Below are 18,583 nucleotides of genomic sequence, written 5' to 3' on the forward strand. Positions count from 1 at the left end.
AAAGAGGCATACAACTGTCTTAGGGATGCTAATTGGATTTCTGTAGGGTTTACTCCCGAAGATGTTCCACAAGGCAGCAGGTAAGGATTTGTAGTACCATGAAGCAAAAAGAGCAACAACTTCAGTTGTTAAATTCCAGAGGGTATGTTATTTTCCTGTCTCTTATTAAGAAAAATGAACTCTAGACCAAACCATGGGCGTGTCGTTGTGATTTTTTATTTCAGCTGTAAAAACGCCCAGCGCCAAGGGAACGGTTAGCAACTGTGGTCAGAACAGAATCCACCACACAAATGTCTTTGTCTGGTGTTAGGAAATGCTGCTCTCATTGGGAGGGCTGACCCAAGGCATTTTGCTGCCTGAGGCAAAGGACAAGATCATGCCCTATCCCACCTACAGAAGCCAACTAGACTAACCACTGAAAGTCACTTCAGCACTGGCAAAGGGACAGCATCTTCCACTGAATTTGAGGGCAACAGGATTGCATGGCACACACAGCCCAGTCTTTCGAAAAGATGGAGATGCTGCCCCGCCTCAGCATCTGCCACCTGAGGAAAGTTCCTCACTCTTCTTAATGGTAGGGCCAGCCCTCCCATAAGCTGAATGTGCTAGATTTAACGGTCACACTTTACTGGATAATTTTCCAAAAGGACAAACGGTTCTGATTTATGAAAGTATTCAAAAGTTTGTCGCTTTCATCATTCCCGGTCATGACTGCCAGGAATACAGCTGTACAAAGGAAGTAACTACTGAACTGACACATCCTTGGATTCAGCCACTGCTTTTCAGCAATGCTTTGCCTGAGTGGAGAGGCCAAAAAATAAAACATAAAATGTAGGCTTGCACTCATGTGAGTTGCTGCCAGGAAACTGCAGCTGTAACCAGGAACCTGTCAGGTCATATGTCTTCACTCCCAGAGATGCTCCATCTGCTCTGTGTAGAGGAAGCAGGATATGTTTGAATCCAGCCTTTGCCCCACAGCATTAAGCAGGGGCCAAGGGAGCAGAGCAGCCCTCACCTTTTCAGAGCTCCAGCAGAGATTTTGCCATGTAGGTGTGCCTGTGTGAAAATCTTGGCTTTAAAAGCAAATTCATAGCGCTTGTGGTTTGCAAAGAGCCAACACCTTGTAACTAAAGGGAAGAAGGGAGAGAGGTGGGAAAACTCCACAAAACATTGGGAAGGACCACAGCACATCTGCTCTGCATGTGGAAGGCTGAAGTTTTAGTCCCTGGCATCTCCAGTTAGGTCTGGAAATATCCCTGGTCTGAAATCCAGGAAAGCCATTGCGAGTCAGTGCTGATAAAGCTGAGCTAGATGCACCAACGGCCTGTGTTTCCAGAGGCAGTTTCCTCTGTTCCTCGGTTTAGATTAGTTATTGATGTTCAAATAGTGGTTTCTGAGAGCTACAGCTGGATCTTTTTTACTTACAGTGGTACCTTGGGTTAAGAACTTAATTCGTTCTTGAGGTCCGTTCTTAACCTGAAACTGTTCTTAACCTGAGGTACCACTTTAGCTAATGGGGCCACTGCTGCCGCACTGTTGCTTCGTGGTTTCTGTTTTCATCCTGAAGCAAAGTTCTTAGCCCAAGGTACTATTTCTGGGTTAGCAGAGTCTGTAACCTGAAGCATTTGTAACCTGAAGCGTCTGTAACCTGAGGTACCACTGTATTTGTATAGAAATTTCCATCCTGCCCTTCTAATGCCTATGCACTGCTCAGGGCAGCTTGCAACACCATATAATGAAGCAATGCATTAAATAAAACTACAACAAATATGACAGAGACAGAGATCACAGATGAAACACAAGCTGGAAATGAAACGGTACTTAGCAAGGCAAAAATCCTGCTATTTTTTAAAATGTCTTCACCAACCAAAGAAAGACAGCCGGAGAGGGGATGCTTTGGCCACCCTCAAGCATTTCTAAAGTTGGGAATTCGTATCCCTACTTACCCTTTTGGAATATCAGGCCATGCACATGGAAAACCTGGAATCCTGAAACAGGAATGAGGAGGCTTCTAGGACCCAGAAGCTGACACACTCTCCAAGCTTCTGGCTGCCTCTCACCCTTCACTGCAGTGGATCTGTGCATCAGCTACAGTGGAGGAGAAGCAGCAGAGAGGTACCCAGTATGCTGGAAGCCTGCACAGGGAAGGTATGAGAACTGAAGTCTGGATTAGAGAGAAGGGAATAGGCAACTGTGTAGCCAGGCAGCAGCATGCAGACTTCTAGGGTAGGTTATTGCCAGTGCTTTCCTATCGCCCAGGTGCCTAGTATGTGCTGTTCGGTGGAAGAAAAGCATATAGCCAGTCCATTCTCCCCAAGAAGCTGAGATGGATATAGGCATAAGCACCGGGGAGGCGGAACATGGGGACTCAAATCTATGTATGCACTTAAATGGAAAGAGCAACGAGATCCTGAGCTTTGCAGGTAGGCTCCTTCTTGCATGTGAAACTAGGAGCTAATCTGCCAGCAGTAGGGCAGAGGAATGAACAGGACCAGCCTTGATTCCCCTCCGATTGCAAGATCCTTGCTCTCCTCCCTCCTGGCACAAGCTGAGGCCTACTGGTAGTAAGGTGTGTCTCCAAGCACTGGACAGGTGGGTAGCTCAAGGTAAGGAGGACCCAGCAGGAGGAGGGTGTGGGCAGCAGGAGCAGCAGCCTCCTGCTCCCCCAGGGTGGGAAACTGTCTGTTGATATTTCCATTGAAAGAAATTAAAAGTCTAGCACTTGGGAGCTCTTTGTCTTGCAAGGCTGAAGGCAGCACAGCAGAAACCCATGTGAGCAGGAATTGGGGAGGAGGGTGTTGGTCTATGTGTGAGAGAGTGGGTGTCTCTTCTAGACAGAGCAGATCCTGTCGTGTGGCTATATAGAGCTGCACCTACCTGTGTAATCGCTTCTGAATCAGGAGGCATGCCAGGTAAGCATTTCAGAGATTCGGGCCGTTCATTTCCTGAAATATGGAGCATACATGTGGAAGTGTGAAGTATGGGAATGAGGGAAACCTATGATGTGCAATGATGAGATAAAGAGCAGTACTTTTTTCTTAAAGGGGCATCCTATCAATGAAAGGTCATCTGGCAATTCGAGGGAGAAGGCCAAATGTCTGTGGTTGGACGTAGATATGCAGTGGGATACAGACTCTTCTTTTCATGGTCTGATCAGGGCGGACATCACAGAGCAGGCTTGCAGCTTCCATGCCTCTTTGCTCTGTAGAAGGAAGATGCTGCATGAGGCAAGAGAAGAGATGGGGAAGAAGAGGAGTTCAGTCATTTTAGACCTGGACCTCATGGTCCCACAGAGCTTTAGACAGCAAGGTGTCGCTCATTGCTTACTTCGAAATGTGGCAAGCCAGCTCTGCTGTGTTTGGGGTGGGAGCAGTGGCATAGCAAGGGTGGGCCAGGAGGGCCGTGGTCCCAGGTGCAAATTTTGGAGGGGGCACAACCAAGTGCCCCCATGACAGGTTCCTCCATCAAGGCTGGAGCCATGGGGAGGCAAGCCAAGCCCCAGCTGGGCCTTCAGGGCTTGGACAGTGGTGGCACCTGCTACTACTTGTGGCTGGTGAAGGGACGCCCACCCACACCCCACCCTTGTGCTGGCTGAGAGGGAGAGGGTGCAACGGTCACCCAAAGAGGAGGGCAGGAGGAAGAGGAAGGCAGAAAAGCAGTGCCTGAGTCATGTGCATTGCCCAGAGTTGCAAGGACAGGAGGGTGAGGCAACACAGTGGTGCTCCTGGCTGAGCGTTTCTCTGACTTATCTCTGCTCCTAGGTTGGAGCTTGTTTGCAAGGACAGACTCCCTTGATTAGACCCTGGCCAGCAAAGGGACTGACTGCTGCCCAGGGCAGCACTTGCCCTGCTCCAGACACCGGCAACCCATGCTACGTCCTTGGGTGGGACCTCCCGTTCATGCTGCCAAGTGGGTGATGAAACGTCTGCCCCAAAGTCCCCCTCTGATGGCGACGCTGAAAGGAATGAGGAGCTGCCACACCGGGCAGGATCTGTCCAATAATGCCATGTCCCCCAAGTGGTCATTGCAACCATGGAATGCTTCAGAGGAGCACTGAACTAGGTGAGCAGGCAGCAGACCACACACTAGATGTTCCCTTGCTTCAGCTATTGTGCCTGTATGGGTGTAGCAGAGCTATGCTGAATACAGATGACTTTGCTTGCATTATTTGGGATCAAGTCAAAACTATTATCACCAGCCAGGTGCTTTTTTAACTTCAATCCCAGTGCTATGTTTCAAGCCCATTTGTTGAGTTGGTGTGCAGGGGGGAGGTGTTTTCTGGGTTGCAACACAGTCCTTGAAGTTTCTATGCAACTCAGGAGGGTAAGTCGTGCGCTCTTATGGCTCTTGATATGGATTTGAGGCACATGGAAATCCCATGTGTGGGGGCACAGAAGAATTCTTGGGGTCAAATGGATAAGGAAATCTGTTTAGGAAAACTGAATGTTTTACTTCTGAACCAGATTCATTGGTATAATGGTTGTGGCATATCCATTCCTTGGTCAGGATTTCCAGAATGCCCTGGACTAAGCATAGGCTAGTCTATCACAGGACTTAAACTAGATTGGCAGGACAAAGGGAATTCTGGAAGGAAGAACTTCTAGGGTGCTTCCGGACAACCTGTTTATTGAGCATTCATCTTGATTTGCATGCAGAGAGACAAACAAAGAGTTGTCCCACACTGTGTTTTCTGTCCATCACTTTCCTTGACACTTATACTGTAAACCGCCCTGTAGCCCTTAGATAAAGGGTGGTATATAAAATTAATATATCATCATCACAAGACGTCTAAACTTTTGCAAGACCACCCTATCACCTATACTTGTGCAACCCGAATTTACTGCAACGCGATCGAAGCACACCCCAAAATAGGAAGGAAGAAACTTCAGGATAAAACTATATCTCCAAAGCTTAGTCTGTATTGAGATTCTTATTTCTGAGTGTCCCAGGACTCAACAATACAAAGATTAGTTCTCATATTAGTTGTCTTCTGTCTACAGAATTCCTTATTTTTATTTTCTCCTGCTCATAATGACCAGCCCCACTGGCTCACTCTGCTTGATGGAGGTTTGTGCTGAGATTTTATCAGCTGACTTAAGATTCCCACCACATACTTTCCAACTGCAGATGTTTTAAGAGTGCTAAATTATTATTGTGGGGGCCTGATCCATAACTTGAAAGGGTTGACTTGTTTTCACTGGCTTTAGAGAGGCTGCATTGACTGAAACAAATGTAATTAATCATAAGTAGATTGTGCATCGGTCTGTATGTGGACCCACTGTTGGCATGAGCTTCATTTATACCTAATTCCACAGCATATTCTCAAATACCGCCCACTGGCCTAGTAAGAGCACTTGGCTTTCTTTTTCTCCTCCTGTTATCTAACAACTTCAAGAGTGGCAGATATAGCTCATTTTGAACTTCTGAAAATTATATTATTCGGGAGTTAATTTTATGACACATCAAAATTAAGATGTGTGGCATTTAATATATAAATATGAGTAAGCTGGGTGGTACGGCTGTTTTGAAATGAATAACATGGGTAGAGCATGTGAGGCTCTGTGTTATTTTATTGTTTTCTGTGGATGTATTTGTCAAATAAGGGAAAAAAATCAATAAAATGATGTTAAAAAATACCCAACATGTTTTTGTGGGGTTGTACAACCCCAGAGATTTGGCTTTCACTAACCATTTGATCACTAGCATGCTATGTAGACCTGCTCTTTGCATGTCATGTAAATGGTAGTCTGCTTATTTTGATCTAACAGTTCACAACTGTAGAGCAAGTATATGTGGAATGGGGTGGACCAGCTAGCAGGTTGGCTTCTTGCTCCCTGAGAGGGCAAATGTCCCAAGAAGGACAGTACTGAAGATGCAACTTATGACAGATTCAGAGTAGGTCAGCCTTCATGGGAACCTGAGAAATTTGGTCCCCCATCCCTAACTGTACTCAGGTATGCCATGCAATCAAGGCACATCACTATAATATTAATTTTATTATTTATACTATGCCCATCTTGCTGGGTTTCCCCAGCCACTCTGGGCAGCTCCCAGCACATATGAAAATATAATAAATCACCAAACATTAACAACTTCCTGATAACAGGGCTGCCTTCAGATGTCTTCTAAAAGTTGTTTAGTTCTTTATCTCATTGGCATCTGATGGGATGCTTTCCACAGGGAGGGCTATGAACCCCACAAAGGAAGTCCGTAACTCAAACCATTTCTGCACTATATGTTTGATTCTATACTATTCGAGTTGATGATTCAAAGCACTACTATGCCACTTTAAAGGTCATGGCTTCCCCCGAAGAATCCTGGGAATGGACTTTTGTAAAGAGTGCTGAGCATTGTTAGAAGGCCCCTTATTCCACTTGCAGAGGTACAATACCCAGTGTGGTTTAATAATAAGTCTCTCTTCCCAGGGAACTCTGGGAATTGTAGCTCTGTGTGGGGAATAGAGGTCTTCTAACAAGTCTCCATGCCCTTAAACTACAGTTCCCAGGATTCTTTGGGGAGGGGAGCCGTGACTGATTAATGTGGCATAACAGGGCTTTACTATTCATGGTACAGATGTGGCCTCAGGTGGCATGGGATTATATCCCTCTGTCCCCAGGTGTACATGGTGTACACACTTATTGCTCACAAGGGTGAGGCAGAAAGGGTGCTATGCACATAAAAGGAGCATTTTGCATAGACAGCTGACCTTGCAAAACAGATAGAAACCTATGCTAATACTCCTCTGCCTAGAACCCCAACAGAGACGTCGCCTTGGAATTCCAAACAGAGACAGCCAACTCCACTCAACAGCTGGGGTAGCCAGGTCAGAGTTCTGCATGTAGGTAAGCAGGGAAATGCTGTGATAATGTACTAACTGCAACAGCAGCAGCCTCCAATATCTCCCCTCATCCCGTTTGCCATGTGCGAAGACTGCATCTCATCCAAAGCCTCTTGCTCTAACCCTCCAGTTGCTGATCTCTGCTTGTTGCTTGCTGATTCCATGTCTCCTCTTGCTCTCCATAGGCATAGTGGATGGGACTGCCCCATCCCATGCAGGCTGTGAAGGAAGTCCAACAGCACCCGTCAATATACTCACACCAGACAGGCTCCTGTGCCCTGGCAAGCTCCATGGCTGCTGGTCAGCCAACAGGTGATGCTATCTGTAGTATGGACACCAAGATGTGGGGGACACTTTGTCTGCTGTTCTGCAACTGGCCTCAGCACAAGAACCCTGCTGGAGCATCTGACCATCAAGGCCAGACATCTGTCTTTACCTTTCAAAATCTGCCCCATCCCTGACTGTGCAATAAACACCACTACCATGTTGTGTGTGTTTTCCCTGTGTTTGCTAGAGGTTGGGGGGGGCAGGGGCCTTGCAGACTCCCCCTCTCTTGCATGCAGCTATCTAGTTTGCAGCATGAGAAGGGGCAACTTAGCCAATCTGTGGGTGGGTGCGAGAAGTGGGGCAGCTTAATACTGACAAGGGAGAAGAGCACATGGTGGCAGCCAGATAACCAGCCAAGCAGGACAGCCATGATCTGGTGCACCCATCAATGTCCAAGGGGGAAGTTCCACCCCCCACCCATCTTGTCTCACCTGCACAGGACGTCTGTGCCAGCCCCATCAACCTTGAAGAACATGTTGTGGAAAGAAAGCACAATACACCACTAGCAGGCATTCTGCTGTAGAACAGCTGCAGGAACCAGCCCTCCCAGCTGTCCTGGGCTTGTGGTGGAAGCAAAAGACAGGTCAGGACCCTGGACAGCTCCCAGCGGACCTTGCTAGTTGACAATATTTGTTGGATCCACACCATATGTTTAAAGCACATTGCTCTCTCCCCCCAACACCAAAATAATCAATCAATCAATCAATCAATCAATCAATCAATCAATCATGGGAACTGTAGTTTACTCAGGTCAGGGTACTGGGAGCTATAGGACTGTGATGGGCAAACTATAGTTCCCAGGGTTCTTTGGGGAAGCAATGCGCTTCAAATGTGCTTTAGATATATCGTGTGCTTGTGAAGTTAGCCTCAGTCAAGAGCTGGGACCTTGAGGCATTATGTTTTCTGACAAGGCCTACACTATAGTTCCTTGTGGAGCTGGTTGTCCAATTCCACAGGTGATGACTTCCATTCTGTGTAAACAAAGGAAGTGTTATTGAGGGAGAAGGTGCATCCTCTGAGTCTGAGGAGGGCAGAAGAGTTGGGTCCTCTGGCCAGAAGAGCCAAGGGGGAGGTGCTCAGCCTTCCATGCACCTATATTTTCTCATCATTTGTGTCTTCCTTAAGGTAATGTGGGAGAGCAGGTTTGGGGGCCGTGACATTGGCCTACCCATTTGATATGCCCCCTCTGGTCCACACCTGTGCATTGCTGAGCGCAGAAGATTTCTTGGCCTAGCAGAGGATCTGAGCCACAGTTAGTCTCCCCCAGACCTCAGAGGTTGCCTTTTGCACTGCCTGGGTATATTCGTGTTTATTGCTGCTTGGTTCTATGCCTTTATTCCACTACACACCTATGATTCTTTAATAGGGCATTTTTCATTCTATCTATTATAGGCAGAGGGATTGAACTCTGCTGCAAAGGAGCAGCCATGTCTGTATTTGCCTCCACTTTGTTTATAGAAACAAAATGGTATAGATATCCCAGACTTTCAGTTGAGGTCAAACTGTGGTTTTATTTCTGATCTCTTTCATAGTGGCACTGTTTTAGTAGTGTGGGGTAAGATCTGATGAGTGGAAATGACATGTTTATTGGTCAAAGAAAGTGAGATGTAAAAAGCACTGGAGCACTTCTAGAATGTCTCTGCTTTATTGCATTTTCCTTATGTATCTGGTTTTAAATGATCGCCGTTGTTTTGTGATTTATGGATTTGTGAGTCACTGTGAGACATTTTCTTCTGGAAACGGACAAATAAATGCAACATAAATAAAGGGGTGTTCAGGAGAGATGGCACAACAGCCGTGGGAGGGAAAGGCTGCTCTAATTTACAGACATTGAATGAATGCTCCCATCCCAGACCTGTAAAGCACGTGAGTGCTTATTTAGTAAAGTGTTTTTAAAAATGTCATGTGTAAGCTATCATAATTTGCATCATAGGCGTTATCCAATAGGCCAGCACATGGGTCATTTGAAACATGGTGGAAATCTCAGTACATCCCTTAATTAACTACAGTGGTACCTCAGTTTACAAACTTAATCCATTCCAGAAGTCCCACTACCGGTGGCCTTCTACCGTTCGGCTTCCATTCGTAGACCAAGGTAAAGTTTGCAAACCGGGACACTGCTTCGGGTTTTGCGGAGTTCACAAATCAAATTGTTCGTAAACTGGTCTCTTCTTAAACCGAGGTACCACTGTACTTTCCCCCCTTCTTCAATGCCAGCATCAGCACAAGAACTAGTGCTATAACATGAAAATCACAGGTGGCATGTGTGAGCGTGTGTGCTAGTCCAGGCTGCTAAGAAAGGCTCTTTTAAGTGTTTATAGTTTTTTCTCTTGTAAGGGGGAAATTAGAATGTTGCTCCAGCACTGTATTATGAAATCCATGGGATGTAGGTTAGAGCTCTGGTCAAAACAGCCTCTATCTGCATTGTCAAAAGAAGGAGAAAATCAATCTCAGGGCTGATATTTCTGCTTTCCCTCTACCTTTCTGTGAATTATCTGAATGGAGCTCACAGTCTGAGAACGGCTGCAATAAGCACCTATAGGCCTTGCATAACCACTCTCAGTAATGGTGGTAAAACTACATTTTCTCAGTAGCAGCAAATTGCAGTTTGAGGTATAGTGCTGCAATAGAAAAGCAACTTGGTGAGGGAGACACCTGGATCCCTTATAACTGATGAGTAGAAATGGCATGTTCATTGGTCAAAGAAAGTGAGCTGTAAAAAGCCCCCTAGGAAAGGGGTCTCATTACCTGCTCTGAGCTTAGATACCATCAGAACTAGGGTATTTCAGATGCAGTTAACAGCAGGGGTTGTAAGTGCTATTTCAATGCTAAGCCTTTGCAGTGCATACCTGCAGGATTACTCAATCCACACTGGTCTCTGAAAGCAAATAAGCTTCCTTGCACAGTACCCTGAAATGTGGGAGCAAAATAAAAAGGTCTTCTTTGTTGTTTAGGGATTTATCAAAGAACCACCATGTGAACGTAACAAGACCTATCTCAGGACTTTCTCTTTGGCTGACAAAGCCATTAATCTGTAATTTTGTTTCTTCGTAGGTGCTGACATTTGCCTGGGGGAAAGGCTGTCATGAGATGCAGCAAAATGAGACCCTTCTCCATCACGAGAACCAATCCCATGGTCCTCTTGCATTGCCATGATATTCTATCTAAAGAAGCACAATCAAAATGAGGTGCAAAATGGCTGTGTTTAATTAAGAACATAATGGCGTACAGAACTGAATGGCAACGGGAGACATAAGAGCCCTTTTCCTGCTCTGCTCTTAACACGGGCAAGAATGTGATTCCAGGGTTTGGGGTTGCTCCTTCTCCACGGCCACTGTCGATTCTCTCTGATCACTCCCTGGGGACCCAGAATAGGATGGGTGATGGACTTGTGAAGGGAGGTGCTATTCTCCATGGAGCCTTCTCTCCCCACCCAGTGGGTGCGGAATTCCGCCAGGATCAGGAGGCTGCTGCAGACAAGCCAGAGCTCTCTGCTCCTCAATTCCAGCCTCGACACCAAGACCAGAGATGTGGCCTCTGAGTCGGTGGGCCTCTTCTTCATGCTCTTGATTGACTTGACAGCCATTGTAGGCAATGTAGCCATTATGACGGTCATCATCAAGACACCTGCACTGAGGAAGTTCGTCTTTGTGTTCCACCTCTGCCTGGTGGATCTCCTGGCTGCCGTCACCCTGATGCCTCTGGCTATGCTGTCCAGCTCAGCCTTCTTTGACGGCACGGCCTTTGGGGATGCCATATGCCACATCTACCTGTTCTTGAGCGTCTGCTTCATCACCATGTGCATCCTCTCCATCTCGGCCATTAACGTTGAGCGCTACTACTATGTGGTGCACCCCATGCGCTACGAGGTGAAAATGACTGTGGGCCTGGTTGTCTGTGTCCTGGTTGGCGTCTGGATCAAGGCTGTGGTCATGTCCATCATCCCTATCCTGGGCTGGCTCTCCCAAGACCGTGCCAGTAGTTCAGCAGCCTATGGGGGACAGAGCTGCACCTTGCAGTGGAGTCGGAGTGCCTACTGCAAATTCTTTGTGGCTTTCTTTGCTCTTTTCTACTTCCTCCTTCCTGTCCTCATCATTCTGGTTGTCTACTGCAGCATGTTCAAAGTGGCCAGAGTGGCTGCCATGCACCATGGCCCACTCCCCACTTGGATGGAGACCCCACGGCAGCGGTCAGAATCCCTTAGCAGTAGATCCACTATGGTGACTAGTTCAGGAGCCCCTCGGACTACCCCTCAGAGGACGTTTGGGGGTGGGAAAGCTGTCATCATCCTCCTGGCCGTGGGGGGCCAATTCCTCTTCTGTTGGCTGCCATACTTCTCCTTTCATCTCTACTCTGTGCTGAGCTCCCATTTTCCCGGCCGGCAGACAGAGAATGTGGTTACTTGGATTGGCTACTTTTCCTTCACCTCCAATCCTTTCTTTTATGGGTGCCTCAATCGACAGATCCGAGGAGAGCTGAGCAAGCACCTCACCTGTTTCTTCAAGCAGCCACCAGAGGAAGACCTCAGGTTACCCAGCAGAGAAGGCTCCATTGAGGAGAACTTCTTGCAGTTCCTACAAGGGACAGGTTGCAATGCTGAGGCCAGAAACACTCTTACCCATCCTAGCCCTAAAAGGGACCAGCCGACCATTGATTTCCGGATCCCAGGTCAAATTGCAGAAGAGACCTCGGAGTTCCTGGACCAGCACATGAACAGTGACATCACTGTATCCGACAGCTACATCAGGGCTGCACGTTCACCCAAACCTGAGTTGTAGCTCTTCTTGCACTTGACAATCTAAGTTTCATTGGTGTGTGAAATAATGCAGAACATAACAGCTGATGAAGGGCGGGGGAGATTGGGAGCACTTAATAAATACAACAATGGCATTTGGGAACTTATCGCTCCAAGAAACAGCTCCTACTAGTATCTCAGTCATTTCATTCCGTTTGATGGTAACTGCTCTCCCCACTTGCATTTCAACTCATTCTTAAGGGTTGGAGTCAGAAGCAGCCTCATGTTTCAAGACTTCCAGAAGTTTCCATCTGTCTCAGGGATGGAGAACCTGAAATCCTCCAGATGTTACTGGACTACAACTCTCAGCATCTCTGACCACTGGCCATGCTGGCAAGGGCTGATGGGAGTTGGAGTCCAGCAGCATCCATCCATACCCCCTGCCAGTTTACAAAAGTTTATTTGATAGCTGCCACCTAGCAATGTTATCATTTGCTATGAACTTCTGTGGGGGGGGAAGTTAGCCCTGTTGAAGAACAAAGGGCCTGCAAGCAGGGCTCCCTCCCTTAATTTATCTTCTGTTAAGCTGGTGTCCCTTAACTCAAAGGACGGAGTGAGGTTGCCCATTGTTCTTGGGGCCCCACATGACTGAGCCATGCAGGGGTGGATGGAGGCAGCTGTGGCAGAACAACTGACCTTTTTGATGGAGGAAGATTTTAAAGAACCATTTTGGTGTCCTACTAGGAACGTTTCGCTCTGAAGGACTGTATTTCCTTTCTGTTGCCGAAGTCAGTGAAGCACGGGGAACGTGCTCTATGGCAGAAAGTGAACCAGACACTGGCAATCTCAAGGTCAGCGACAGGAGCCAGGCTTTGCATCACTTGACCTGGGTCTTCAGTCATCCAAAGCCACTGACTTCTGTAAGGGAAAGTAAATGCCACCTGTCTTACTGAGTTTGCTAGTTTGAAAATGTAAGGGCTCTTGCAAAAGATGGCTGTGGCGCGGAGGCAAAGGGTCTTGATGCATGGAGCACGCAGAGGCCCACTGCCTCCTCTCCCTAGCAGCCTGTCCCACTAGACTCCCCATGTGTTTCTGTAGGGGGTGGGGTGGGAAGGCATGTCATGCTGGTGGACCAATTGGGCTGTCATGTACATCTGCCTCCTCCATCTTGGATCCTCAAATTCTTGTCGGACTACTATTCCCATCACCTCTGACCTTGCTCCCTGTTGGCTGCGGATGATGGGTGTTGCAGTTCAACAACATCTAGGAACTCAAGCTTAGAAAAGGTTTTATTGATGATGGTGATGGCCCAGTACATGTAATATTTCCCAGAATCAGCAGGGAGCCTGATCATTAACTGCCTTCTTCCTCCCACACAGTCTACCAAGCAATTGATTAAAAGTTGGGCCTAGGGGTCTTGCTATCTCCAGACTGCAAGGTGAATTGAGTGTCATCATCCCTCAGCTCCCTATCTATTCCCTACCTCCTGTCCCATCCTTCACACCTCCTGATTAAGATTGATGTTCAGCTTGGGATGCTTCCAGATGCAGAGATTTGTGGGTGAGTGGCATGCTCACCGATGCCCTGCTGCCCATCATCAGTTTGGTTCTTTACAGATGTTTTGGACCACAACTCCAATCAGCCCCAGCCAATACGATTGTGGTGGCTGGAGCTGATGGGGCAGGGGTTGTAGTCCAAAGCATCTGAACGAAATCAGGCCAGCAGAAGCTGGACTAGCAATTGGCAAAGCAGCCACAGTTCCAAGACACTGGCAGTTTTAAACAAACACACACACACACACACACACACACACACACACACACACGACACAATGCTTCCTTCTTAGAGGCATTACGTCTGATTTTGTACCACCAATTTTGTTAGAAGTGATCCTCCTAGCAATACAGTTCAAGAGCGGTCAAACTAGGTGTGATGCTGTCAGACTTGTTTGGAGGTGGCATTGACAGAGGTACAACATCATTCCATCTCAGAATTGAATTGGAAAACACCTAATAAACACAGGCCTTTCCCCCGCATCCCTGCTCAAATTAAGCAATGACTTAGAACAGCTTTCATCCTACTGCCCCCCTTTTTTTCAAGGAACTTGTTGCTCCCTCCAGCCTCCCTATTGAGGGGGCCTTGGTGAAAAGAAAGGTGTGTTTGTTAAACCCTGCCCACCCACCCACCACACTGCAAACTTTTTGTTTAATTCCCTAGTGAATTACTTCTAGTCCAGCTCTATTGGCTTCTGACCGCTGATCAACAACAGTTTTCTACAATCTAGGCCTCTAAACATCATATTCTAAGGTGGACTAGATGGGGATAACCTTCTGGGCCACAAAAACACACAGATGCACAAACACACTCCACAAGCACCCTTAAGCAAGCAGAAGCGCTGGCATCTCAGGGAGTGTGGAATGGGGATGACAACCGCACCCAAAGCTTGTGATGCCTTCAGCCACGCCTGCCAAACCCAGTAGGCAATGTAAGGTCCTGTGATGGCGACCAGCGGGAGTATTTTGGTAGCCTAACCATCTCTGCATGAATGTGATTGTACTGTGAGATACGGCATCTTGCATTCTAGTAAAGAATCTGGTGTTGTTTCTTTTTCAGACTCCACAATCTCAGCTTTCAGTTTACATATATAGATATATAGATATACAGTCCTTACAGCTGTTGCATAGAAAACATGGGGGGTGGAATTCAAGGTTGCCTTATTGCAAACGTTCCATCTATGCAAGCATATCAGCTTGCTGGAAAGGAAATTTCCCTCCCCCCTCCTCCTGCATGTTCTTGGGGTTCTCTTGACTGCCCCCCAGGCTAATTGGAGGGGGGAGGAAAGGAGGGGACATTCCGTTGTGCAAGTGGAAGCCCTTCCCCAGGGCTGTCACAGATACTGTTTGTTTGATGAATGGTACCCTGAGATCTAAAGGCTCACAAACCTAAAGGGGAATGGACAAGGCAAGGATCAGGGGACTCTGCACATAGCCCATTTGTGACCTCCTTGGCTCACTTCTCCCTTCCATGTGCACATTTATGTCTCCCAGTGACACATGTGCATTCTTCTTTCACGTCCTCTACCACAACACTTTCTCTTCAACAGTTCAGACAGGGCGTGGGTGGAGATCCAAATACCGCAATTAGAAAGCTGTGTGTGTGTTGTGTAAAGTTATGTCCATCTGTCCAATCTACAGAATTTTCTTAATGCGCAAATGTGATGGGTGGGAGGTAGGAAGAGGTGAACTTGCAAAATTTGGTCTATCCCTATCCAGAATTTTCAACCTCTTGGCTAAGGTGAAGTCTTCTCATCATGGAGACTTTGGGGCATGTCATGCTGGTGGTCACCCCCACCCCACCCCCCAAAATCCTGGGAACTGTAGATTGCCCCACCAGAGCTACAATTCCGAGCATCCTATGATTTTTTTGTTTTGAGGCGGATCATGTGCTTCAAATATATACAATGTATGCAGCTGATCAATTGCACAGAAACGGCTCTCCCTCTGGCCTGCACCAAAGGTGCCACCTGCCATCACGCTTTCCAATTGGTTGACCCCGCAAGAAAAGAAGATTTTATGTAGGACAGTTGAAACCTTGAGCCACAAATAAAGCGATTATTTATTATGAAATTTGCTCCCTGCCTGTGTGTGAGTAATGGGCTCTCGCCTTCTGAAACTTGAGCGAAGGGCTCCAGCTAGGAGAGCGGCTATCCTGATAACATCGTCCAGATCTAATGCTGCTCCCCCAGCAGTGTGACTTGAAGCTGGCGTTGAGCATTAGTTTCTTTTTGATCTGCAGCCTGTGGAGTCCTATTCTAGAGGAAATTATGTTCTCTCTCTCTCTCTCCATTGCACTTTCTCTCTGCAGTGTTTTGCAAGCTGCTGGGTCTACTGGGTACAGCCAGAGGGAAGCAGGGAGTCTTGAGACAGAGGAAGTCGGCACACCATACATTTCAAGCAATATGCCACTTTAAACAGTTGTGGCTCCCCCCAAAGAATCTTGGGAACTGTAGTTATCCAGGATGCTCTAAGTGGTTAGGAGGCCCCCCTATGCCAATCACACTTGCTAGAGTTCCCAGTGAAGAGGGATCGATTGCTAAACCACTCTGATAACTGTAGCTCTGTGAAGGGAATAGGGGGTCTCCTAACAAACTACAGCTCCCAGAATCCTTTGGGGGAGGCCATGACTGTTTGAAGTGGCATGATGCTGCTTTAAATGCATGGTCTGACTGGGGCCTTGGCTGAGATCTAGGATGTGTACATTTCCCATTATTTCAACAGCCAATTCTTCTCCGGGTTTTGTTAGGCAGGAAGAGAGTTATAGTTTCTCTAAGTTAGGGATGGGGTTGTGGTGAAATGAGTTCCTCTAGGCCTCTCTATTTGGTTCTCAGGACTCTCCTCAGGTTACGCCCCATCTCCCCTGACCACAGCTCTTAGTGGCCTTGCTATGCTTCCTCCCTGAGTGATTTTGCCAGGCTGGAATGTCTCGTTGAAGTGTGTTTAATTTTGTCTCTTGCCTCTTTGCCTCTGGATGGAGGATGGAGAGATGCGTGTGTTGCGTGAAGGTTGGAATCTACATATTAAAAAACGCTGTGAAATGCTTTTTTTTAAAAAAAACCATTTTGAAAAATACACAGAATCTTTCGTAGCTCACTGTTGCCATCTAGTGTCACATTTGTATATTGCACTTTACCACACATTTAAAACGTTTTATTTGCAGCTATGTAGCTGAGTCCAAGGTGTCATAACCTCTATTTTTTGCATTACTGAAATGTAACCTACTGTACAAAGTTAGGATTCGCATTCATCGCTCCACACACTTTGGCCTCTGGGCCACCCACCGTTGTCCTGCGACTCTCCAGTTATCCTATGGGAGGATGGAACCCTCAAAGTGAAAAATATTCCCCACCCGCATGGTTTAAGAAAGTTGTACATCACCCTTTATACAAATATATCTCAGGGCACACAAGTAGGATTTACAATAAAATGCAATTGCATAATGAAAATAGTGCAAAAAGCAGAATTAAAACAAAAATGCCTTCTGAAAGTCACACCATCGGAATCAGACATCAAGATGGGGAACTCAGTTACAGTGTTTAAAACAGGGGTCAGCAATTTTTTTCAGCAGGGGGCCGGTCCACTGTCCCTCAGACCTTGTGGGGGGCCGGACTATATTTTTTTTGGGGGGGGGGAATATGAATGAATTCCTATGCCCCACAAATAACCTAGAGATGCATTTTAAATAAAACAACACATTCTACTCATGTAAAAACATGCTGATTCCCGGACTGATCGTAGGCCGGATGTAGAAGGCGATTGGGCCGGATCCAGCCCCCCAGGCCTTAGTTTGCCTACCCATGGTTTAAAATATAGCTTCCTTTTTCATCAGATCTAATAAATCCCTTTGATTTAAGACACCCGAGAGAATAACAAATGCCTTAACCCCGTGCCCCAAAAATAACGAATAGGTGCCTGATGACTTTCCCTGGGGACACAGTACCAGGGACTTGTTGGCTTTTGCTGGTACCAATAAAAAAATAAAATCTTTTTTATGTCAACCAGTGGCCTTTCACCTTATGGGCAATTTGTGGCCTCTAGGATCCCTGAAGAGATACTTGTACTCTACCATGCAAAAACTGAGAAGGAAAGAAACTTTCCATACCTGTTAGAGAGGCAACCTGAGCAGAGCAACTGTTTGAAAGGTCAGCCACAGCTCTTTGATCCTGGCTGCCACTTCCCACCCCATTGATGACTGGGGGCAGGGGGAGGTCAGGATGATGGGCAGACTTCATGCTTGTAGGATTTACTTTATTTTTTATTTGGTTTATTATATTTATTTGTTGCTTACCTAAAAAACACTTTGTTTAAAAATGTCTTATATTATTTTTTTAAGCCCATACAAACTTCCAAGAGGTCCAAAGTTTAACCTCAGAGGATGCTGAGCTGTGGTTAAATGTCATAATAAGAATAAGAATAAGAATAAGAATAATTTATTATTTATAACCTGCCCATCTGGCTGGGCTTCCCCAGCCACTCTGGGCGGCTTCCAAAAAAATATTAAAATACTGTAATACATCAAACATTAAAAGCTTCCCTAAACAGGGCTGCCTTCAGATGTCTTCTATGAAGGCATCTTAGAGAAGAACATGGGACATGGGAACTAGTTCCAGGCCTGCCCAAAGTTTACAAAGTTCAGTTATTGCAAAAGTTTTTCAGTGTTAACTTTATGCATTTTTTAAAAATCACCATGGTATTTAACAATAATATCTTATGTCCTTTGGAGGAGAAATTGTGAATTGTAGAATTTTAAATACCCATCATCATCCTTGGCTTCACTCAATTTTGCATATAATACTCTTCCACTTTCTTCTAGTTGTGAGGGTGGAGGAGGGGGAGGGGGCTCACAAGTGGAGTAGCCTAGGGCCTCTCTTCATCTAAATCCGGCCCTGCATTTAGGAAGGGTGATAAACAAATGGGAAAGTTTCCTATTAACTGACTTCTTGTGCCCAAATTCACAGCCCATTTTTCAAGCCTTCAGGATAGACATAGCTTTTCATTTGACGCAGGGATAGGCAACTGCAGTCCTTTAGGCCTCTCTGCCTGGCCCTCAGCACCCTTCCCAGGCCACAACTCTCACAAGCCCCTCTCCATGCCCTCCTTGAGAACTTTAGCTTAGATGGGATATAT

The 18,583-nt window shown here is 46.6% G+C and overlaps 1 protein-coding gene across 13 annotated transcripts; it reads left to right on the top strand.

Moving 5' to 3' along the window:
* The first annotated feature begins 2,070 nt into the window (after positions 1 to 2,070).
* Positions 2,071 to 12,083, top strand: GPR61 (G protein-coupled receptor 61). Of its 13 annotated transcripts, XM_083509449.1 has the most exons (4): positions 2,071 to 2,606; positions 6,751 to 6,842; positions 7,024 to 7,150; positions 10,220 to 12,083. In XM_083509449.1, the coding sequence occupies exon 4, from the start codon at positions 10,579 to 10,581 to the stop codon at positions 11,941 to 11,943; it is 1,365 nt and encodes a 454-aa protein (XP_083365575.1). In that variant the 5' UTR covers positions 2,071 to 2,606; positions 6,751 to 6,842; positions 7,024 to 7,150; positions 10,220 to 10,578; the 3' UTR covers positions 11,944 to 12,083. The 13 variants fall into 13 exon arrangements, with proteins under 13 accessions (XP_083365575.1, XP_083365565.1, XP_083365572.1 ...); XM_083509439.1 differs by having other exon boundaries at positions 6,751 to 7,150; XM_083509446.1 differs by lacking the exon at positions 6,751 to 6,842.
* Positions 12,084 to 18,583: the final 6,500 nt, after the last annotated feature.

This window comes from Podarcis liolepis (genome assembly GCF_965112155.1).
Source record: "Podarcis liolepis genome assembly, chromosome: 6".
NCBI lineage: Eukaryota > Metazoa > Chordata > Lepidosauria > Squamata > Lacertidae > Podarcis > Podarcis liolepis.